General features: G+C 41.0%; 1 protein-coding gene across 1 annotated transcript in view; it reads right to left on the bottom strand.

The window, feature by feature from the left end:
* Positions 1–16,149: 16,149 nt before the first annotated feature.
* ARSJ (arylsulfatase family member J) overlaps positions 16,150–25,189 on the bottom strand; it is a 132,425-nt gene continuing 123,385 nt past the window's right edge. Inside the window, exon 2 of the mRNA XM_040328573.1 lies at positions 16,150–18,552. Within this exon, the coding sequence (XP_040184507.1) occupies positions 17,139–18,552 (1,414 nt within the window). The 3' untranslated portion in view covers positions 16,150–17,138. The remainder of the gene's footprint in view (positions 18,553–25,189) is intronic.

The following is a 25,189-nucleotide window of genomic DNA, read 5'->3' as shown; positions in this document are numbered from 1 at the left end:
TCCGTTTTTTGCAAGCTGTGATTGGCCAAGCATGCAGGTCATAGTGCATGCTTGGCCAATCATCAGCCAGCAATGCACTGCGATGCCGAATCCCCCAATACAGTATAAATGCACATTTTAGAGTGGCCTTATATTGTGGCCAGCCTAAGGCACACCTGTGCAATAATCATGCTGTCTAATCAGCATCTTGATATGCCACACCTATGAGTTGGATGGATTATCTTGGCAAAGGAGAAGTGCTCACTAACACAGATTAAGGGCCAGATCCACAGAAGAATTACGCCGGCGTATCTATTGATACGCCGGGTAATTTCAAAGTTCCCGCGTCGTATCTTTGTTTTGTATCTACAAAACGAGATACGACTGCATCTGGGCTCGATCCGACAGGCGTACGTCTTAGTACGCCGTCGGATCTTAGGTGCATTTTTCCGGCGGCCGCTAGGTGACGTTTCCGTCGAATTCCGCGTTGAGTATGCAAATTAGATACATACGGCGATCCACGAACGTACGTCCGGCCGGCGCATTTTTTTTACGTCGTTTGCATTCGGCTTTTTTCGGCGTATAGTTACCAGCGTCGAATTTTGCATTTTTTACATCGTTTGCGTAAGTCGTTCGCGAATAGGGATTTGCGTAGAATGATGTCATCGTCATAAGCATTGGCTTGTTCCGGTTTAATTTTGAGCATGCGCACTGGGATACCCCCACGGACGGCGCATGCGCCGTTACATAAAAAACTTTGTTTACGTCGGGTCACGACGTATTTGCATAAAACACGCCCCCATTACATCGATTTGAGATGCGCGCCCTTACACCGCCAAAGATACACTACGCCGCTGTAACTTACGGCGCGCATTCTTTGAGGATTAAAAAAAAAAGTAAGTTGCGGCGGCGTAGTGTATCTTAGAAATATGCGCCAGGGTACGTGGACCTGGCCCTAAGCCCTGGTTCACACTGGATTGTTTTGACATGTGATTTGACATGTCAAATTGTATATTGATTGGCATCAATTGTCGTCAATGGCACTGCCCTAATCGGTGCAACGCCGCATCTACCGCACTGCACAAATTTCATGAAGTCGTTTCTGTACTACTTTTTTGCGATTTCAGGCTGCGATTTACATTGAAATCTGTGCAGAAACCTGCGCATATGTGTCTAAAATCGCATCCAAAATCCGGACTGACATGTGGGACTCGCACAGCTTCATTCCCGCAGCTCAGTGTGAACCTGGGCTTAGACAGATTTATGAACAATATTTGAGAGAAATAGGCCTTTTGTGTACATAGAAAAAGTCATAGATCTTTAAGTTCAGCTCATGATAAATAGGGGCAAACACAAAAGTGTTGCGTTTATAATTTTGCTCAGTGTATTAAATATATTTTTTATTTATGCGGGCGCAGAGTGCCACTTCCCTGAAATATGTTTTTGCAGGCATGGATGTCTGTATATATTTTGTACATTATCTTATCCAAAGCAGTGATTGTCCTGGTAAAATATCAGCATACGTCTACAGTTAACATTTTTAGCCACCTAACCACCCGGCATCCTCCATAGCCACACATCCCTAAACTCTGTTTTGCTTTACACTCTGGAGAGATTATAATTAAGGATTAATTTTTACACAAGGTAAAGTGAACCTATGTTTACTTTAAACATCTAGTTAAGTTTTCTTTGCCGAAAATGACTCCTTTAGTAAATCAATCCCTGTACGTCTACGTGAGATCTAAAAATATGTATTGCCATGGCAGCATTCAATCTCCCAACAATGCAAGCTACTGTAGATTCTATTTGTACAGTCACGCAGAAATAATTTAGTAGATTTCTCTCAGTCCCAGGAGAGAGTAATATGGTTGAATGCCTATTGCTTTCTTTGCCTACCCTGGATTAGAGCAGTTGAAAGATGTTGTATAAACCTTAGAATTCTACATTTAAGATCCTGCTGCTGAGAAATCTGACACAGCTGACACACAGTTCTCCTACAATTTTATTTCATGTCCCATTCCTGGTAAAGTGCCTAGAAAAAGAGAAAACTGGGTAAAATTCAATATAGAAAAACTTAATGAAATCTGTGATATTCACAGTCATGGCATGCTGGAAAGCCTGGGAAGATTGTAAGTCTGGGGGCAAATCAAATATTCTCCCTGACACTTTCAGTCTTCTCATACAGAAAAATGGAGAATAACGAAAAACATAATTGTATTCAGCTTCTTCTATGTAAATTAGTCTGACATTGGTGGCATCTATTAACAGTGATGTTCCCGTGTTCTCAAATTCATCTTTTCTCACAAATCATAATAGCATACCATTATTGGCTGTACCCACGAGATATGAGGTTTGCAATGAATACGAATGACCCAGACCAATCATCACTAGAAATTATCAAAATGATGATTATTGCATTGGTTCAGCTTGCGAATATGCATATGCCATACTTGTGGGAAGGCTGTGGAAGCTGAGAATTGCAGTACTGTAGTCAGTGCTAATACAGTTATCATGTCCCATGCCATGTGGCTGCCCTTATGCATACTAACCACAGTGGGTCTTTCAGTTGGCACAGGCTCCATTCAAAGAACGCCTTGCATTTTTCTTAATTAATGCAAGACGTTCTTTGATTGGACTACAGGGCAGTGACTTCACAATCTCCACCTGATCCAATTAGAGAATGGTTTGCATTTATTGAGAACAATTAAAGGCATTCTGTGAAAGCTGCCTGTGCAAAGCAAGTGCCCATTCGGGTGTGGCATTTTCTAAAACTGGAGCGTGAAAAATCTGGTATAGCTCTTCATAGAAAACCAATCAGCTTCAAGGTTTTATTGAGTAGGGATGGAGGCGCACATCTATATTTGGTTCCCTTATTTAAAGCCCCCCTCTTTGAATGTCTAATTGAGGCATGATGTCCACAGGCTTTTCGTTTTCAACACCATATATGTGTATATATATATGGAGTTGTATTTTGGTTGCAAACCACATCATGACCTTCATATTTTTCTTTGCTTCTTTACAATTGAAACACAATGTGCTATCAGCATTTTCTTCATTCTTCGGCTGGCTTGATCATCCATCTAGGCGTAATTTCGGGTGGAGGGCATTCTGGCTCCAATTGCTTGCCAGCTGATGCCAGTGTGACGCTGGGAGAGGACCAGGGACAAGTCGATGGCTCACCACCACACCCCTACACGGCACGGGACAGGCTATATAGCTGCACACATGGCTCTGTTCTCTTTGTTATTGAGACCAGGGCACCATCTCACATCACGAGGTAACTTTTTTTTACTGTACCCCTTTTCTCCTTTTCACGTTCCATTTACATATACAGTACAGTAGTCTTCCTTTCCACTGCTTTTGGATTTTGGTCACTTTGTTAGTCACATCTACTGCACATATAGGTGACACTTCTCTACTCTTACCAAAGTCTATGGTGTCCCCAGAGTCTACTCTCCAGAATAGACTGGTTACACTTCACTCCCATATGGCAGCACCAATATAGTTGTCTCATTCTTATTGAGTAATATTTTTTCGTAGACAATTTTCTTGGAAGCCGATATTCAGATCATCACTTGTTTGGGGAGGCACCCGAGTTTCCCATGGACCTCTATGACCTCAGCTCTTGAGCCAGACATCCTTGACAGCTCTCCTGTTTATTATCCCGCATAGGTTGAACCCACTTTGATATGAGAGTTTTTGCTGGTTGGAAAAAAAAATCCTCCCAATTTTTTCTTCTCTGAATTTTTTGGTTTTTGTCTAGAGTATAATATCACCTACATATATTTTTCAGATCGGCCGAGCATCTACTCTTGATGAGTGGTAAATAACCATGAAACACGTCAAGCTATACAGGATGCAGTTTAGATTCCCCACAGGGTTTCAACTTATAACATATTTACATTTTTACTACATTATGTAATCTGGTGACATCCATAAGGTCCATTATATCTAGTTTGTATGTTAAGTTTGCTAATGACTCACACATGATCAATTGTTGTCATTTTACCTTTATTATGGAACTATTCACCTTCAACTAAAACCTGGAAGTCAACAGAGATCACTGTAGTTCTCTGTGTCTCACTGGTTCCACATGAATGGCATATGCATAGTTACACTGGTCCCAGCTGACCGAAGTACAGTAACTATGTAATTTAAACAATACCTGAAATTCAGCTTTAATTGTTGTGCTCAGATGCATAAAAATGGCTGTCACGTTGATAATAGGGATTTGCATTCTTATGTCATTGCAAATATTACTGAAAAACAAATAAATTATACCTCATACCTGGAGCAACAGACTGCAAATGCACTTTACTAGCGGGCTATCTTTTCAGGTTGTAATTCAATTCTTGGGAGCCCAGAGTACTACTGAAACAACAATAGGTAGATTGTCCTATGGTACCTGACTGTATTGTCATATCTTGCTTATGACCTTCATAAAATAATAGATTCTGTGCTTTTTATTACTAAAGAGAGGTAGGAGGACATACAAGTTGGGTATAACCATTTTTTTAATCATTGCATTACTGGGTAAAAAATAGGAAAATTTGGCCTATGACTTTTTATGCATTGCTATATAAGATTGCTTTTTGATATTGTACACAAGTGCTGATAGCAGAACTCTGGTTTGTAGAAAAAGACCTTACAACTCATACTCCCTCTATGTTCTCCATTTCTGAAAAAATTGCCTTTATACATAATTTTTTTTTCTTTCAGTCCTCTGTATTGTGAAATGACATCTTCGAGTCATCTACCTTTGCTCCCTGCAGCATTTGGTTTTCAATACCGCAGAGAATGGCACTGATATATGACATCAGCACAGTTATCTGCGACATTGTACTATGAGGCCAGGAGGAGTGACCATAAAAATCTGGGTTCACAGGAAAATGTTTTAAATTATGCTGGCCGTGTGTGGGGGAAAGCACTAGAGACAAGGGGCCAGATTCACGTACAGGTGCCTATCTCAGAAACGCTACGCCGCCGTAATTTAGAAAGGCGAGTACTGTATTCACAAAGAAGTTGCGCCTTTAGTTACGGCGGCGTAGCGTATATCGGGTGGTGTAAGCCCGCCTAATTCAAAAGAGGCTGGTTGGGGGCGTGTTCTATGCTAACTAATTGTGACCCCACGTATTTGACTTTTCTTACGAATGGCGCATGCGCTGTCCGTGAAAGAATCCCAGTGCGCATGCTCCAAATTACGCCGCAAATCGTCAATGCTTTAGACGTGAACGTAACTTACGCACAGCCCTATTCGCGAACGACTTACGCAAACGACGTAAAACGTAAATAATTTGACGGTGGCCCGACGTCCATACTTAACATAACGTAAACGACATAAAAAAATGCGCCGGGCATACATACTTTTGTGAATCGGCGTATCTACCTAATTTGCATATTCCTTGCATAAATCTACGGAAGCGCCACCTAGCGGCCAGCGTAAATATGCAACTAAGATACGACGGCGTAAGAGGCTTACGCCAGTCGGATCTTAGCAAAATTCCGGCGTATCTTGTTTTCTGAATACAGAAAAAAGATACGCCGGAGCATCCTAGAAGTTACGCGGCGTATCAATAGATACGCCAGCGTAACTTCTTTCTGAATCTGGCCCAAGGTGAGTATTGCAACAAGTGCTGGGTAGCTCTCTTAATGCAGGTCCACCACTCTGCTAAATGAAAAAACAAACATCTAAGTATGGTAATTCATGTAAATCGCTATCGCTTTAAGGTCAAAATTATGACTCAAAAAAGTGCACTGATTGTATATACCCTATCATTTTTGGATATCACCAAAGATTTTGGAACTACATGTAGTTAACATTTTTGAAAAAAGAATAAACCATTAAGTAAAATGATTGGTCATCTTATTTTAGCTGAACTAGTGTAAAAGTAATGTAGAAGAAATATGATAACTACGAATTTAGTGTTTTTTTGGCTTCTGCCTTTTTTCCTTCTAGATCGCTGATGAATATATACAAAGCATCAATTATACAGATAGCAAATCAGTTCATATCATTTACACCAAATCAAGGAAAAAGTAATTGAATGTGCTCTTTGCAATCATTATAATTAGTATAGCTAAGTGCATTAACATTAGCATAACTAAGTCCATGAGATGACTATGGAAAAGCAGGAACAGGAAGAAAGAATACATGTAGTCTCTTGAAGCATGTGCACTTACAACTACCGTAATTATTTCTTGCAATTGCATGAAATATCGCACATTTATTCTTACCATCTGTAGGTATAGTGACCCAATGCTTAAAGTTGCATACTTGCCAACTGTCCCAAATTTCCTGGGACATTCCTGGGATTTAGACCCTTTTCCTGATTTTATCGTTTCCCTAGAAATGTCCCGGAAAATATTTTTTTTCACGATTTTTCGCCGCCGCCGCTAGAGGTCCGCGGCCCGCAGAGAAAATGTCTATGCCAGCCGCCATTCTTAAGAAGACCAGAGGAAGTAGAACACCAGCTGGGTGGCTACAATAGAAATTGAGCAGCGGCCTCGCCCCGTCCCGCTGCCGGTCTGTCTGTGAACTGTTATGGAACGGGTGGGGAGTGGGTGGTGCCGCAGCTCAATTTATATTGTAACTCTGCCTTTATTTTTTTCCCCTTGGCCTCTGTTCTGTAATGGCGGCGGAGACACCGCTACTAGGATATCTGATGTAAGGGAGGCTTCAATGGGGGGATACCTGATGTAAGGGGGCTCAAATGGGGGGGATACTTGATGTAAGGGGGGCTGCAATAGGGGCAAACCTGATGTAAAGAGGGGCTCCGCTGGGGACGCCTGATGTAGGGAAGGGCCTCAGCTGGGGATACCAGATGTAAGGAGGGGCTCTGCTGGGGACGGCTGATGTAAGGAGGGGCTCCGCTGGGGGCGACTAATGTAAGGAAGGGATCCGCTGGGGATGCCTGATGTAAGGAGGGGCTCTGCTGGGGATGCCTGATGTAAGGAGGGGCTCAGCTGAGGACACCAGATGTAAGGAGGGGCTCTGCTGGGGACGCCAGGTGTAAGGAGGGGCTCCGCTGGGGACGCCTCATGTAAGGAGGGACTCCACTGGGGACACCTGATGTAAGGAGGGGCTCTGCTGGGAACACCTGATATAAGAAGAGGCTCCGCTGGGGACTTTTGATGTAAAGAGGGGCTCTGCTGTGCACAATACACAGTCCTGAACCCTTCATGATATATATTCCTGAGCTTTGCATAATATGCAATCATGAGCCCTGCACCCTGTGCGCTATGCACTCCTGAGCCCTGCAAAATACACACTCCTGAACTCTATGTATTCCTGAGCTTTGCATTATATACACTTCTGAGCTTTCCATGTTATGCAACCCTAAACTATGCACCCTGCATGATACACACTCCTGAGCTCTGCATGATGCGCACCCCTGAGCCCTGCACCCTGTGTGATATACATTCCTGAGCTCTGCATGATGCACATTCCTAAACTTTGCATGATGCACACTCCTGAGCCTTGCACCCTATGTCAAATGCACTCCTGAGCCCTGCACCCTTCATAATATGCACTCCTGAACCCTGAAATACACACTGCGTAGCTCTGTATGATACCCGCTCCAAGAGCCTTGCACACTGTGTGATATGTATTCCTGAGCTCTGCACCATGTGTCATATGCATGCCTGAGCCCTGCATTATACACACTTCTGAGCCCTGTGAAATACCCACTCCTGAGCCTTGCATCCTGCATGATATGCACTCCTGAGCCCTGCACTATGAGGGTTATGGACTCCTGAGCCCTGCATGATATGCAGTCCTGAGCACTGCACAATACACAATCCTGAGCACTTCATGATATATATTCATAAGCTCTACATGATATACAGTCATGAGCCCTGCACCCTGTGTGATATGCACTCCTGAGCCCTGCATGATGTGAACTTCTGAGCCTTCCACAGTACATGCTCCTGAACCCTGCATGTTGTGAACTTCTGAGCTCTGCACAATACACACTCCTGAGCTCTGCATGATGCACACTGCTGAGCTCTGCATGATGTGAACTTCTGAACTCTGCATGATACACTCTCCTGAGCTCTGCGTGATGCACACTCCTGAGCTCTGCACAATATAAACTAATTTTCCTCAGCCTTTATGTAAGGGAACAGGATCAGTTTGTTCTTTTTTTTTTCTAGGGTAACAAACGCTTTAAGCCTTAGTCAGGAACAGCACTGGAGATCTGAGTACCACAAAGTGTTGCAATTGACATTCATAATTTTATGAAAATGATACATTAGGGCCAGTTCTGCTTAAAAATGTTGTCCATTAATTGTATAGTTGTCTAATTTCACACATAGATTTTGTTATTTCTTTATATATTGTACATACATCTGTTTTATTTTTAACAAGGTGTAGTACAGTAAGTCAACAACTCTTTTCAAATACCTTATTGTTGGAAATCTTGTGTTCTAGGAATACATTTATAGAGCTATATGAGTTGGCCAGCTAGGTATTCTAATTCCACCCATCAGCTGCCATTTAGATTTCTTAAATGAGAAATTTTTCATAGCACAAATAATGCAGTTGGGAATTTGCATTGTTATCCACCAACACGCACAAGATATTACAAAATTAAAATTGCTTACCCATAACTAAGGTTAGAATAAACAGTGTTATTTCTAACTTTAGCACAGTTCTAATGTTTTAAGAGTTCACTGACTGATTTCACTCTTGCTGTATATGCAGTATTGATTGCATTGCATTGTTGTATATTCAGTATTGACTGTGTTGCCTTGCATGCTAAAGGTTGATCTGGATGAACATATGTCTTTTTTTAGTCCTTCACAACAGTATAATACTTAAATGGTAATGTCAACATCCTCTTTAAAGTAGAAAAGAAAGATAAAAATAAACTCTTCTAAAGAAAGTACAGTAAACCCTTTAATAATAACAGACCATTAACTATGCACTTCATTTTTATGTAAGTTTTCTTTATTTTGGCAGAAGATAAAACACTAGATCTTTACATCTTTTAGATGTAATGGAAGGCACATGTTCACTTGTTTCCTTTTCATCAGTAGCCCTTGGGGCTAGAAACAAAAAATGAATATATACATAAATACTGTATATATCATAACATATAGATGGGTACAGAATAGATACAATCAACATCATGGTTCAACACGATACTCTGGAAGTTGTTAAATCCCAATCAAATGTTATTTTTAAAGATTATTCTTTGGCCATGATTCCCATGAACACTTGAATTGCCTGTGCCTATGTGTTAATAATGCCTGTGGAGGATTAGGCACATTATAATACAAAGATTATTCATAAGGCTAAAAAAAACGAACTATGACATTCAACTAAATAAGTCAAGGGCTAGCTGCCTGGTTGTTTTGACCCAATGGTATTGATACTTTCAGCCATTGTCTTGGATGAAAGTATCTAAAGCCTAGTACACAGGGCCCGAATGCTGGATGTCATTGACCAATTCAATAAAAACTGGCCCACCTTTGGCCTGTGTGTGTGGCAGCCACTCCGCTAGCTTCTGTCGAATGAGTATGCTGGAAAACCAGCAGCCGACCAGCTCCCAAAAAGATGACTGAGATCGCTGACCGCAGTGTGCTGGCTGGAGGGCCGCCCCCTGTCTGAACACAATAGCTCAGCTAGGGAGATTGCTGTACTAACACGGAACCACGTGACTATTGTTCGTGACGTCACCCGCGTCCTACATGCTGATTCTCGTTGAGTACACTACGATATGCTGTGAAGCCTTTGCACTGAGACTCAGTGCTTAATTTGTAAGTGCACCTTTTACTATTTTCGATAAATGTTTATAAAGATTACAGAGAGCACTAGATTTGCTTCTTCTTCTATGTACCTACCAGAGATCCTGTTTGCTCATTCCTTAAGGGTACCGTCTCTCAGGCCCTGTACACACGATAGAACATGTCCGATGAAAGCGGTCCGCGGACCGTTTTCATCGGACATGTCCGCTTGGAGATTTTGGTCTGATGGCTGTACACACCATCAAAGCGAAATCCCCGCAGACAGACAGCGCGGTGACGTGGCGGTGACGTTGACGCCGCCACGTCACCAAACAAGAAAGTAAAATACTTCCACGCATGCGTCGAATCCATTCGACGCATGCAGGAGATTTCTGTCCGCTGGTTAGGTGTACTAACCAGCGGACATGTCGGACGGACGGGTTTCCAGCAGACAAGTTTTAAAGCATGCTTTAAAACTTTTGTCTGCTGGAAACCTGTCTGCTAGGCTGTACACACGGTCGGATCTGTCCGCTGAAACTGGTCTGCGGACCAGTTTCAGCAGACATGTTCGGTCGTGTGTACAAGGCCTGAGACCTAACTGATTCACTCAGGGGTCTATTTCTTGAGGTGAGCTGCTAGGAGTAACGTTGGTGGAGGTTGTCACTCAGTCACCTAATCTATCAATATTTTAATCACTTTGCATACTTGTTGGTGCTTGCTGACCATCTTACGAGAAGATTTTATATGAAGAGCATGGACTGTTTCTTCTAATCATTATTAATTTTAGTATTGTTTTAAATGTTTTTCGCTGCGCTGCGCTGCTTTTTTATCTTGTTAGTACATCGGCTCCAACCTGAGCTGTCATTTTTTTCTGTTCAACCAGCTGGGTTGAATGAAAAAAAAAACTGATAGTGTGTACTAGGCTTTAGACTCGGTTTAGAAAGAAAGAAATCGTGCTAAACATTTAAACGTGAGCCAATAAAGGCATAAACTAAATAAATTTCAAAAATAACACTCTTCATGTAATAGTGAACAGGTATGCAGTAAAAATATGTTTAACCAAAGAGTCCATAGATTAAGTGAATAATTAAATATGCATTGCTTCAAAGGTCAAAGAGGGAAAAAAAAGGATCTTCCTCCACCAGTGTGAAAAAGTTCTTAATTGATATGGATAAATAATATCACAGATGAAAGTGACAACCCATCCAGTTCAATCCTCCACCGATAGAGCACACAGATCTCCTTTACAGATCCCGGTGGTCCCTTGATTATGAGGGACCCCAGGTAGCATGTAGATAAGGAAAACTGCTAGGCTGGACTTGATTCAGATAGTCTGCTAGTGGTCATCTTAATACTCCATAGCGTTGGATACCGAATTTCATAGAATATGGAAAGAACACAAATGCCTCGATAGTGTAAAACCTTATGGATTTTTAATAAATAATAAACATAGAAAATGTACACTCACAATTTAGCAGTGTCAGAAAACCCTAAAGTCTGCTGTGCCGGCCGGACACAAGCAGACAGACCCGTCCGTCTGGGGAACCAAGCAATCCAGGAGGGTGACGTCAGTGTGCCGCTCGTTCCGCGGAATGAGCGGAACAAAATAACAAAATTGTAATAACAAAATGGGGGGGGGGCGTGGGATTGCTGCAGACCGACTCTCCCCGCTGCTGGAAGTCCTTTCTCAGATCCCGAAAAAATAAACCACCAAAAGTCCCCAATAGGAGTGCTGTTGCTGTTCAGTTCTTCAGTGCTGTTGCCAATAGAAACCTACCAATAGAGAAAAGAGGGAAGGGAGGAGACAAAGGCAGCAGAGCACCCTTTGTACTGTCCCATACTGCCCCTGTGAGTGCTGGGGGCCCTGTCAAGGGAATGTATTTAATGTAAATATTAGAGGGTCATGGAAAACTGTTTGCAAAGTCGGGGGATTCTCAGCCCCCCTGCTGCAGCTGTCAGATGGAGAGGAGGATAGAGGCGGCCAGTCACGTGAGCGCCGAGTAGCGCTCTGTAATCAGGTATAGACAGCATTTTTTTTATAAAACACACATACACACTGGGCACACAGCATTAGGAAACAAAGAGGATTATATAAAAAGGATATAGTGGTTTAACAACCACTTTAAATACATGTACTCGATATTGGAATTTGAGTACAGGTATACTGTAACTTTTCTCTGTTGTAATGCGGGTCAGTGACCAGACCTGACCCTAGTAGCTCTCCCCCACCTTGTGTCTTTATGCCCCATGTTGGCATGGTGTCCACCGTAGCATTTGGAGTGGCAGAGCAGTATAGGACTGTCTGTTAGGCCTCGTACACACGACCGGATCTGTCCGCTGGGATTTATCCGCGGATCAGTTCCAGCGGACAGATCCGGTCGTGTGTAGGCCCGAGCGGACATTTCCCAGCGGATAAAAATCCAGCCGACGGATTTCCAGCGGATAAAAATTTCTTAAGAAATCTATTCGCTGGAATCCAGTCCCTCTGACTTATCCGGTCGTCTGTACAGACTCACCGGATAAGTCTGCCCGATCCCCATCTCTCGCATGCGTCGAAGTGATTCGACGCATGCGTGGAAGTATTTACCTTCCAGGGTCGCGCACGTCGCCGCGTCATCGGCGCGGCGACGGCGCGGCACGTCACTGCGGATGTTTTCCGCGGGGATTTTGATCTGATGGTGTGTACAGCCCATCAGATCAAAATCGGGAGCAGAAATGTCCGCTGGACCGTTTCCAACAGATATCCTCTCGTCTGTACGAGGCCTAAGAGGAATTACTTTGACGCAGTTGGCCAGCTTAAACATGTATTGCAATATGTGTGGACTAAAAAGGTTTTTCACTGCATAGTTTGCTTGAAAGGGCACTAAATTCCCACTGAACTCCCACCTTTATTTGTTAACTATGGAATTCCTAGTTAAGTTATTTAATAACATTTGTGTAATTCAGAAGGTTCTAAATAATGTGTTAGATTAATATATTTCATAATGTGCACAACAAACATTTTCCTATTTTTTTGTTCCGTTTCGTCTCGTTCCGTAGATTTGTAATTTCGTAAGACTTAAGATTTCCTATTCGGACCCGTTTGTATTTCGTAAGATGCAAGTTTTCGTTCGTATTTTCATAACAGTTTTATTTTCGTTTATACTGAATGATTCGTAATTCTGTGTAATTTATTTTCGCTGATTCGAAATTTCGTAATTTTGTTAGATAATAATTTTCGTTTAATGGATTCGTAATTTTGTACTTTCGCAAATACATAGCAACGCGCGGCTAATCCATATTGTGATATACTTTCTCTTAAGCCCCGTACACATGGTCGGACTTTTTGCCAACAAACGTCAAAATGAGCGTTTTCCAAAAAATCCGACCGTGTGTACGCTCTATCGGACAAACTTTTTCGGTTTTAAAAGTCCGGCGAACTCCCTTCAGACAAAAATCCACGGAAAAGTTTGTTTGAAGTCCGATCGTGTGTACGAGGCTTTGCACTGTACAATGTGACTCAGCACAAAAGAGATAAGCTGATTGGCTAAGATATTAAGTAATCACTCACTAACTACACTGCCCAGTGCCCATTCGAAAGAACGATACAAGTACACAAATTTACGAACAGACAAAGAAATGGATTTACAAAACACACAAATGAAAATATGAACATATCAATGAAAATACGAACAAAGGATTTAAAATACGGAATGCAAATCGTTCGTTATAGATGTCATTTTCGTTCATTTGCTTTTTCGGTGTTTCGTATTTTATTAAGATTGTCCAATCATACGTTCGTATTTTCGCTTGTTCGTTATTTTGCTTATTCGCAATTCCGTAATTTTCGTATTTTGGTTCGTTCAGCTTTTCGGAAGTTCGAATTTATACGAATGTACGAAAACTAACAAATTCGTACGAAAATCCATTTGTTACGAACGGGAACGCACATGTCTATTTCATATGTATGGTCTCTATGTCATCTCATATAAATAAAGTGCAACAAAGAATTCAGAGATAAGCATAGTATATATATTAAAAAAAAAACATGACAAATAAACCATTTCCTTTCATCTGCTGTTTTTATTTACATTGCAATATTTTATTCCATAATGTCTCAGATTGGGCATGTTTTATTATAAATTACAGCACTGCATAGTTAAAAATTCTTGAGGCTTGCTTCTAAATTTTTATAGAAGATACTTCGCTAATACTAGAGACATTATAATACAGTGTGAGGACTACTTTGGTATAAATAAGACTGTACACTGAGAAACCTTTTCTATGAAAAACTAGTTTTCAGTTTTAAGATCGCTAAACCAAAATGCAAGAAGGTTATATAAAAATACAAGTAAATTTAGGTAGGAGCTTTAATTTGTGTTAAAATCAAAGCAAGTGTAAATGAGCCTTAAAGTAAGATTCCAGGCAAACTACCTAATACACAATTGGGAACCATGGGCCAGATTCACGTAGACTAGCGGCGGTGTAACGTATCGTAGATACGTTACACCGCCGCAAGTTTTCATCGCAAGTGCCTGATTCACAAAGCACTTGCCATGAAAACTACGCCGGCGGCCTCCGGCGTAAGCCAGCGGAATTTAAATGGGCGTGTGCCATTTAAATTAGGCGCGCTCCCACGCCAGACCTACTGCGCATGCTCCGTTTCGGAATTCCCGCCGTGCTTTGCGCGCAGTGACGTCATTTTTTCGAATGGCGACACGCGTAGCGTAATTCCGTATTCCCGGACGGCTTACACAAACGACGTTCATTTTTAAATTTCGACGCGGGAACAACGGCCATACTTTACACAGCAATACGATTGCTGTGTAAAGTTAGGGCAGGTCAAACGACGACTAGAATTGCGACGGGAAACTAGAGTAGCGGCGACGTAGCGAATGCGAAAAACCGTTGTGGATCGCCGTAACTGCTAATTTGCATACCCTACGCTGGTTTACGACGCGAACTCCCCCCAGCGGTGGCCGCGGTATTGCATCCTAAGATCCGACAGTGTAAAACAATTACACCTGTCGGATCTTATGGATATCTATGCGTAACTGATTCTATGAATCAGTCGCATAGATACTCTGAGAGATACGACGGAGTATCTGAGATACTCCGTAGTATCTCGACTGTGAATCTGGCCCTATTTTACCACCTAAATTATCTGACATTTTTTTTCAGCCATTACACAATTCTGCCATACACAAGTGTTCCACATTACATAAACAAGAAGGCAATTCTATCATTTCATGGTTCGGTTTTAAACGTCCTCTGTCACCTGCCCGCTTGCTGGATAAGGCAGCAGTTTATCAAACTGGTTAATGTTAAAATAAAAAAAAATCTGGATTTTAGCAAACATGTGACTACAGAATTTTCAAACCTGAAACTAGAAAACAGGAGCACCCTGCCTGGATGGGCAACATGGCAAGACTATGTAAAGCATAATACTGACTGAAAAGAACTACAACTCATTAAGCAGGTAAACCAAAATACATACTGTATACACTTTTGTTTGAATAATCTATACTAAAGAAATATAAGAAACATTTAGAATATAATCATAAAGCATACTTCTCAGATTTTAGCACACAAAATGTAAAGCAATTGTGCAATTAGGTAATGGTATGAAAGGCATTTAAGTAGTTTGCTATTAAATGTAGTGATGCATTATGTACAAGCAAAGAAATCAATGGCAGAAACAAATTATGAAATAAGATCTATCAAGGAACAGTAGTTTCTTGATATATAGACTATTGCGCTGTAAAAGTAGAGACCAAGATTTTGCTTGCCTGGAGTAAAGAAACTGTTCCTATGTTCAAGAAGGAAGAAAAAAAGCAAAAAGGAAATAATCAGAGGCAATAGGTGCTGCCTACTGTACCTGTCAGCCTTGGGAATCTGTATTTTAGCTGATGTATTTAACTGTTTACCTAGAGCTTGGGTTTAGGTTTCAGTTTAGTTTATTGAATCTTACATTCTTTATTCTAGCCATACACTAGTAGAAAAAAGTGTTTGGGCGCTCTTTCGAAAACGAACACACATTAGTAAGAGAAAACAATATAGCCATCATGTAATGACCGATTTTTGATTGATAAATCATTTATGGAAATCAATTAAGAATATACATACTTTGCAATTTATGCACAAAAGAAGTTTGTAAAATATTTTTGCAAATTATACCCCAAAAAGTTTTCTTTTGGTGATATTTGATCACCTTTGCGTTTTTTCTTTTTTTTTGCTTTATAAACAAAAAAATACAGACAACTTTAAAAAACAAAAAACAAAAACATTTCTTACTTTCTGATACAAAGCAGATCCAATAAAAAAAATCGAATTTCTTCATAAGTTTAGGCCAATATGTATTCTGCTACATATTTTTGGTAAAAGAAATCCCAATAAAAGTATATTGCAAAAGTTATAGTGTCTACAAACTATGGGATATATTTATGGAATTTTTGTTTATTTATTTATTTTTTACTATCACTGTACTAATGACACTGGCTGAGAAGGGGTTAACATCATTAACTGTGTGCCTAACCAGTGCTCGGTTTCTGTGTGGGAAGTGCTTGTATTATGGGAAGGCAGAGATCCTTGTTCCTGATTTGTAGAGACACAAGATCAATACCTTCCCTATGGGCAGAACGGCAGTCTGCCTTGTTTACATAGGCAGACCGCCATTCTGCTTGTGCCCCGGTGGACCTCAAGTCTGCTGGACTCGCTGATTGGCTCCTGCTGTGTCCAATCACAGCGGGAGCGGGCCCGCCGGCGGTGCATGTGTGCTCCCCAGACCTGGAAGTGCAGGATCACATACTAGGTACGTGATTCTGCACAGGTGAGTTGTCTTGCCGCCGTATATTAACAGTATATGGATGGCAAGCAGTTAATGGACAATGCACACATTAACCTTTCAATTTATTGTTTGTTCGGCAGAGGTTTATAGGGGTTATAAGGGGTAAATAAGGGGTTATAAATAGCAATTTTTTTAATTAAAATTACTCTTGCCATGTACAGTATGGATAAAGCTCAAAAAGTGTTGGATTTAGCTGGTCTTTAAAGTAGAATGCTGGCCAAGTGTTGTTTTCTATGAATAGAGCAAAAAGGTTTGAACATCCGTCAGGTTTTTTAGTACTGTGCAGTGTTTCCCCTCACTTTCTGTCCTAATGATGGGTGGTCAGTGGTGTAGAAAGTGAGAGAAAATCTCCCCAATAAAAAAACATAGGTAGCAATATAAATCTGACATGCTCTGATCCTTCCTAACTCAATACAAAAAAAGTTTAGGTAGATTTACATTTCAAGAGCCCTTTGCTTTAAGGCATCCATTATTTCTCAATGTAATCAATATATGTTCAACAATAGAACTTGTTGGTGTATACATTATCATTCTCATGTTATTATACTGTACTGTCGCATTGCCATTGTATATTATGTATTGTGCAGTACACAAAACAATGGTATAATTAACTGAGCACCAAACTGTCTTGTTGTACATTTGAGGGAGGTGGATGGCAACCGGAATACATCTGTTTGCGGTGTTTTGAACCTTTCTTCCCCTTGTTTTTTTTGGATTTCTTTGAACTATTTTTTTTTGCTTTTTTACTCTCCTTGTACCATGGACCCCAAACTCCACCATTAAGCTTAGGGTTACTTCTTGGATCCTTTGGGGGATAACGCACTGGAACGGCAGATTTATTGAACTGTGCAAGTTTTCTAAGTAACTGCTTTACAACCTCTGGGTACTTTTTTGATAAATCAACTCTTTCATAGGGGTCAGCTGTTATGTTAAATAACCACAGGGACTTTCCACCTGAGAGAGAAACCCGCTCATTGTGCCAACGGCTGAGTCCAACATTGGTGAAACTTTGTGGAGGGACCCAGTCTCCATAACCAGGATTTCCAGTAAGCAATTTCCAGTGGTTCACCCTAATTGCAGATTGGATGGCAGTATTCCAAATACCAAATCCAGCCGCCCAAGAACCATTTCTTGCTTTGGTGTACATAGGATCTATATTGTGCAGAATGTCCACTCTTGGAGAAGGCCTTTTTTCACTTATTGCTTCCCATATGTCATATCCATCTAAGTGCATGTCTTCATCTATTTCTCCACCAGCCAAAGTAACTAATGTGGGAAACCAATCTGTTATATGTATGAGTTCCTTACACACATAACCCTTGTGTTTAAAAAGGGGGCTGTGCACAAAACCAACAGCTCTTATACCACCTTCCCAATATGTGCCTTTGCTACCACGCAAAGGCCAGTTGTTACCACCTGCCATTGGTTGCCCACCATTATCTGATGAATAAATAAGTACACTGTTATTGTAGAAGCCATATTTTTTTAAAGCAATGGTAATATTATTGATTGCATCATCTAAACATGACAACATTGCAGCATATCGTCGCCTATTTACGTTAGTAATGGATTTATAGTTTTCTAGATAAGTTCCAGGAGCTTGTAAAGGTGAATGCACCGCTTGATAAGCTATGTAAAGGAATATAGGTTTCTTAGGATTGTGACTAGCCAAGATGTTCTGCACTCGTTGGGTGTACATCTCCGTGGAATAAATACCGTGATCATGATCCCATGCTGCATTATCATTCTCATATAGATCATATCCACAAGTTCCTGGGCTGTCACATTTATAATGATTGTAGTAATCTCCACTGCCCAAAAGCGATCCAAAGAAAGAATCAAATCCTCTATGCGTTGGCATGCATTCTTTACGATAAAAGCCCAGGTGCCATTTCCCTACCATATGTGTTGCATAGCCAATGTCCTTTAGTCTCTGTGGCAAAGTCAGGTTGTCCAGAGGTAGACAGTTTGGTTGAGAAGGCCTTATTATAGAATGCTGGAGACCTGTGTGAATCTGGTATCTGAAAAAGGAGAAACATACATTAGGTAAACATTGTAATCATTTTTGTTTTTCCATTTTTAACTCAATCATTGCCCAGTTATTGGATATTTGCATATTTACAAGGTCTTAACATGCAGCAAATGAGATCCTAAACAAGCTCCTACTGACCTCTGTTGCCACAGTCAATGTAGAAAAAATATTTCTGAAGCACTTATTTAAAACACAAAATGTCTATCAGACAATAGAACCCATGTTAGTTTCTCTTTTTTGCTGTTTGTAACCCAGTGACCAATGTCACTGAGACTAAAGTGAGGGAAAATCAAAAATGTTGTGTTCCCACCACAACAGAAATAGGAGTAATGATCTCAAATGGGGGCATTTGTTCCAGTGGCAGTTTTCCAAGAGATTTACCTCATGTTGAAGCAGTTTCGTCTCATTTCCTGTTGTGTGTACCAGGCAAGGAAAATCTCTTGAATGAGACACAGATGAAAAAAACAAAAACAAAAAACTGACAGGGGTTTTACCAATTCCATACTCTATCCAAAATTAAAAAAATTCATAAAAAAAGGTTTGGCTTAGATTTGCCTCAAGTTTTATGTCTCATCAGCTCAGCTCATCTTGCTTCTTACTTCTTCAGGAGATAAGGGGAGAAAGTCACAAAAGTCCGGGACCAACCAAAGGAAAGCACAGAAGTCTGGCTAAATGCGTGTATCAAAACCACCCTTGGGGTTGTTGTGAGAATAAAACAAGGTGGCAAAGTACCCCACAAAAGGCTGCATATCACCACCCACTCCAATCAACCAAATGCCAAAAAATAGCTAATAACAGGCAGCAGCCATGTGGCTTTAAACATGCCACAAATTCCAGTGTGGAAAATGCCAGGCCATCCGAGCGGTGGCTTGGCATTTTCCACACTGAATTTTTTTGGCATGTTTAGATTTTGTGACTTGCTCCCCTTATCTCTGAAGAAGCGGGTCATTTCCACGCAACATGTTGAGGATTTGACCAACTCCTACCTAGTAATAGTGAACTAAGAACTCTATATATACATATACACAACCAACTTCATGGAATCGAGTGATGGGCTGTAATGACTGGAGATGGTGTTCCCAATGACAATCACTGCTGACCGCTTATGCCGCGTACACACGATCAGTCCATCCGATGAGAACGGACCGATAGACCGTTTGCATCGGTTAACCGATGAAGCTGACTGATGGTCCGTCGCGCCTACACACCATCGGTTTGTGGTGTCAGAATGCGGTGACGTAAAACACAACGACGTGCTGAAAAAAACGAAGTTCAATGCTTCCAAGCATGCGTCGACTTGATTCTGAGCATGCGTGGATTTTTAACCAATGGTTGTGCCTACTAAAGATCGTTTTTTTCCCATCGGTTAGGAATCCATCGGTTAAATTTAAAGCAAGTTGGCTTTTTTTTAACTGATAGTTAAATAACCTATGGGGCCCACACACGATCGGTTTTGACCGATGAAAACGGTCCACCAGATCGTTGAGCTCTGTTTAACCTATCGTGTGTACGAGGCCTTACCCTAGATCTTCAGATGTGCTTGTTTTACACTGGCTGAATGTAAGTTGCCAATTGTTTGATTTCAATAAATTTGCCCTAATGTCTGCACTTAGAGGTGCTTCTCCTTCACTTTTTTACAAGTTTTACTCACTACAAGCGATGTGATACTAAAGGTTGTAGTAGGTATCTAGCTGCTGGTGGGAGGAAACACGGTGTCCAGTGGAGGATCGGGTATCCCGGAACACACAGTAGTGTTGGACACCAGGAACACCCATAGTTCTTCAAGAGACAGCATATTTTATAGGATACTGGTATTTTTATGATTTTAGCCCACCGACTGGGATTATTTAAGGCTACTTAGAAGCCACACTAATCATATGTAATACTCCATATCACTAGTATACTACAGTACAATAAAGCCAGCCATAGATGGTGTTTTTTTTTTTTTCCTGCAGCCCTTGATGTGCTCAATTCACCCCCTCATCAACACAGTCAGTGTTGACAGGAGAATCCCTCCCACTGAGATTTTGTGTTCTCCCGATGGCTGCGGCATGAGGAGCTGTTCCTTCCGGGGAGAACACAGTGATTATTGCTAGCAGCTATAGCCACTGGCAATAATTGTATAAAACATTTAACAGGCTGTCTGCACCCAATTTGACTGATCAACTTGGGTACAATCAGCCCGTCCATACATGGTTTAAATGTCGCCCGGTCCCTGCTAAACTTACCAGGATTTGAACCGTCTATGGCCTCCTTTTCTTTAAAAGTATAATGTGAGTGTTAGATAAGATGCACACATTTTACTTCATCTATTTTAATGAATAACATGAATTGCACACTACAATACAGTCAATGGTGTCAACTAGCTTTTACAGCTCTCCTATGCCATAGATACAAACCATGCTATAGCTAACAAATTCACAAATGTTAAACAGTAAGTAAAAAAGATCTGGACAGCAATCACCATATGGTTAGTTTTTGCGTTTCAAGTATAAACAACACAAAAATAATACAGCTATGTGTATGACACAAGGTTAGTACTTTAAGCTAACAAAGTATGACAAAAATGCAATCACTAAAAGTCAAAGGAAGCAATTAATCTGCACAGCTGTAAGGGCCAGACCTAGTAAGCTAGGCTAATTTGAACTCGAGCATTTCATCACTCAGATGTTTACGACCATAAATCCTTTGTATCTGTAAGTCCATATGTGTGCACCGCTTATCTTCTGGGAGTCAGAGGTCACAGACTATAGGACATCAAGGGCTAGCTCTGCTATGTGGAAGTACATGTTCAAGAGCTTCCCTCTTTGTTAGCAAGAAGACAATAGCCATGTAGTGTAATAGCAGACAGCTGTGTTAACTAGCCAGAAAACCTTTAGTGTGATAAGAATTTTGAAACTGAACTGCAGGTAGGATAGAATGCCATGTAGTTAACTTGTCTATTTAGGAAAAAGGCTCTTGAAATACAGATTAGAATTGTGCCTTGACATCAGCCTCCTGTATTCTACTGTACAACAACACTCCAAATCAATCAAACTGCAGAGTAGATTTTCTGACAGTAAAAGGGAAAGGAAAACACAGTGAGCAGAGGGATGGAATAATCAGTTTGCTGTTGCTCCTTGATAGTGCAATCTGAAGGCTGAAGGCATACTCTTGACTAGGGATGAGCCGAACACCCCCATGTTTGGTTCGCACCAGAAACTTTGAACGGACCGAACGTTCGCACAAACTTTAGAACCCCATTGAAGTCTATGGGACTCGAACGTTCGAATTCAAAAGTGCTCATTTTATAGGCTAATTTGCAAGTTATTGAAAAACAGGTTGGGGGACCCGAGTCTTGCCCCAGTGAACATGTATTAATGCAAAAAAAAGTTTTAAAATCTGAAGTTTTTTCGGGAGCAGTGATTTTAATGATGCTTAAAGTGAAAAAAATAAATTTGAAAAATTCCTTTAAATATCGTACCTGCTGGGTGTCTGTAGTATGCCTGTGAAGTGGCACGTGTTTAGAACTGTCCCTGCACAAAATGACATTACTATAAGAAAAAAGTCATTTAAAACTGCTTGCGGCTTAAGGCCTGGTTCACACTGCTGCGTTTTTATCAAAAAAGCGGTATTTGCCGCAAATTGCCGGCAATGGCACCGTCCTAATCGGTGCGACGCCGCATCTGCGGCGCTGCACCGATTTCAAAAAGTAGTTTCTGTACTACTTTTTGCGATTTCCGCCCACGATTTACATTGACATCTGTGCAGAAACCTGCACAAATGTCTCTAAAATCGCGGCCAAAATCAGGACTGCCAGCGGGAGCGAAATCGTGCAAGTTCAGCTGAACTCACACGGCTTCACTCCCGCAGCCCAGTGTGAACCTGGGCTTAATGTAATGCCTGGTCCCTGCAATATGGATGAAAATCATTGAGAAAAATAGCATGGGTTTCCCCCCCTCCCCCCAGGTCATTACAAGCCCCGTTGGCCCTATATACTTTGAACAGCAGTATACAGGCGGTGCAAACAAGACCGGGACTGTAGGTTTGTTGTTAAGTAGAATCTGTTTGTAATTTTGAACTGGTACTTTTTTAAAGTGTAGCTCCAGACAAAAAATCTATTTTTAAGCTTTTCGGAAAACATAGAGAAGGGTTATCACCCCTGTAACATTTGTTTTGCTGTCTGTGCGCATCTGTTCAGAAGATTGCACCTCACTTTCTGTCCCAATGACAAATGATTTTTTGAAATTTTTATATTTTTTTTGTGAAACAAGGATTGGTGATAAAGCATCTGTGGACAGGAGACACCTCTTACAGAATATAATTTCCCTTCCTAGGGGTAGATTTCCTCTGCTTCTGCTTCAGGACACCCTGTAAGCCTGGGTACTTGCCCAAGAACCGCTGCACCACCAAGTTAAGGACATGAGCAAAACAGGGCACATGGGTTAGTTGTCCCTGTCGCAGGGCGGGGAGGAGGTTGGTGCCATTGTCACAAACCACCATTCCTGGCTTAAGCTGGCGTGGAGTCAACCACCTCTGAGCCTGCCCCTGCAGAGCTGACAGAACCTCTGCCCCAGTGTGGCTCCTGTCCCCCAAGCACACCAGCTCAAGCATCGCATGGCATCTCTTTGCCTGCGTACCTGCGTACCTGCGTAGCCCCTTGAACCCCTACGGAGAACCGCTGGTTCCGAGGACACATCAGCACAGGAAGAGGCCACAGAGGAAGAAGAAGAGGAGGGGGTGGGGGAGAGAGGTGTGTCACAACCAGTAGTAGCATTTTGGAGGCGTGGTGGCGGAAACAACCTCCAACACTACTGTACCTTGTCCTTCCCAGCTGCCAGCAGAGTCACCCAATGCGCCGTGAAAGATAGGTAATGTCCCTGTCCATGCCTGCTGGACTATGAGTCAGCGGTAATATGCACCTTACCACTGACCGCCCTGTCCAGCGAGGCATGGACATTGCCTTCCACATGCCGGTAGAGAGCCGGAATTGCCTCCCGTGAGAAAAAGTGGCGTTTGGGAACTTGCCACTAAGGTACCGTACATTCCACAAACTCACGGAATTAGGTGTGGGGCAGAATCTACCAACTGATTCAGTAATTCACTAATTCAGCTGGGATCTCCAACGCCACACTAACCTTAACACTAATAATAGTGACATATGTTATATAACACCAATAATCAATTAGTGATAATTAACCCATACTTAACGTAATAAAAACAAGTTAAAAGCATGTGATAGTGAGTCAGCAAAAAAATAATAATAAGTAAAATAGCAAGAAATTAAAAATATAATAATAAATTGATGAAAATTGGGATTATATATAGTGCAAAAATTAAGTCAATAGATGGATTTAAAAAGTCCATATATGAATTGATACAATCAATTTTCAATATTTCTGTTTGCCAGCAGTATAGTGATACTGCTTGACAGTGGGAAAATCAAGGCTGCTGGGATAATGATTCTGGCACTGGGCTGCTGGACACACCCCAGATCTTCAGGACACCAGGATTTTGCTAAAATTGTGGGACAGTTTTGCTGGGATGATGGAATGATTAGGTGGTATGGGTAAAACAGTTCCATATATGTATTTAGCTATTTGCCTGAAGTTCAGCTTTAATAGGAACAGGATTACATGTATTTAATACTTAACGCCATGCTTATCTTGATAAACTATTGTAAATAATTGATAAGGAATTATTTTAATTACCATTTTTCTATTATGCATGAACAGCATGAGACCAATTATTTTGCTATACTGGTAAAAAAACTGCCCTGTGGCCCTATGCCTATTATGGTTAAAGAAGTATCACTATCAATATGCTGTCTTAAAATAGTGTATATAGCTCCTGGTAACTATACAGTGTATCAGACAGATAAATGTAGAAGCAAAAAATATGATAATAACCCTATAAAGAGAATGTATTTTACTATGAGCACCTATAGCCTCGAAGCAAGAGCAACATCTAAAGTGCAGTAATCAATTACAATCATTCAGAATTCACTTCAAAGCGATTTAATGCCATGAAGTTTGAATTGATTGCTGTTCATTTCTTCTATCTGCACATCATTGCGCACTGCTTTATTGAATGAGTCTGAATGTTTATTCTTTTTATAATATTATTATTATTATTATTATTATTATTATTTAGGTACTTATATAGCGCTGTCAATTTACGCAGCGCTTTACATATACATTGTACATTCACACTCAAGGAGCTTATAATACCTATGTTTATTACTTAAAATAGTTAAAATGACACTATAGAGTTCACATGCTACTTGTCTGCAATACAATATGTGTGGAAAGAAGCTCCAATGCTTTTATGGGAGACACAAGAAGAGACCCAGAGAAGAAAGGGGGTGGGTGGAGTTTTGTAGTCCAGCAGGCAGGACTGACAATATGGCTTGAGATTTCACTGCAGTAAAACATATGTTTTGACAAAGCTATTTTTATAATGATTTCTTAAATTAGGGAGAAATAATTAGATTTTATTGTATTGAAAATTATAATATTGATGATTTAAATAATAAATCTTTAGACCACCTTAAAAGTCCCAATTTAGTATTTCTGCCTTAGCCGAAACAGGAAGGTGGAACCACATTGTATTTTTGGTGGACCAACAGGTATTTTTCTTTTCTTGCA

Source organism: Rana temporaria, chromosome 1 (assembly GCF_905171775.1).
Source record: "Rana temporaria chromosome 1, aRanTem1.1, whole genome shotgun sequence".
NCBI lineage: Eukaryota > Metazoa > Chordata > Amphibia > Anura > Ranidae > Rana > Rana temporaria.
The sequence above is the reverse complement of the archived record's forward strand: the minus strand, read 5'-3'. Positions and strand labels throughout refer to the sequence as shown.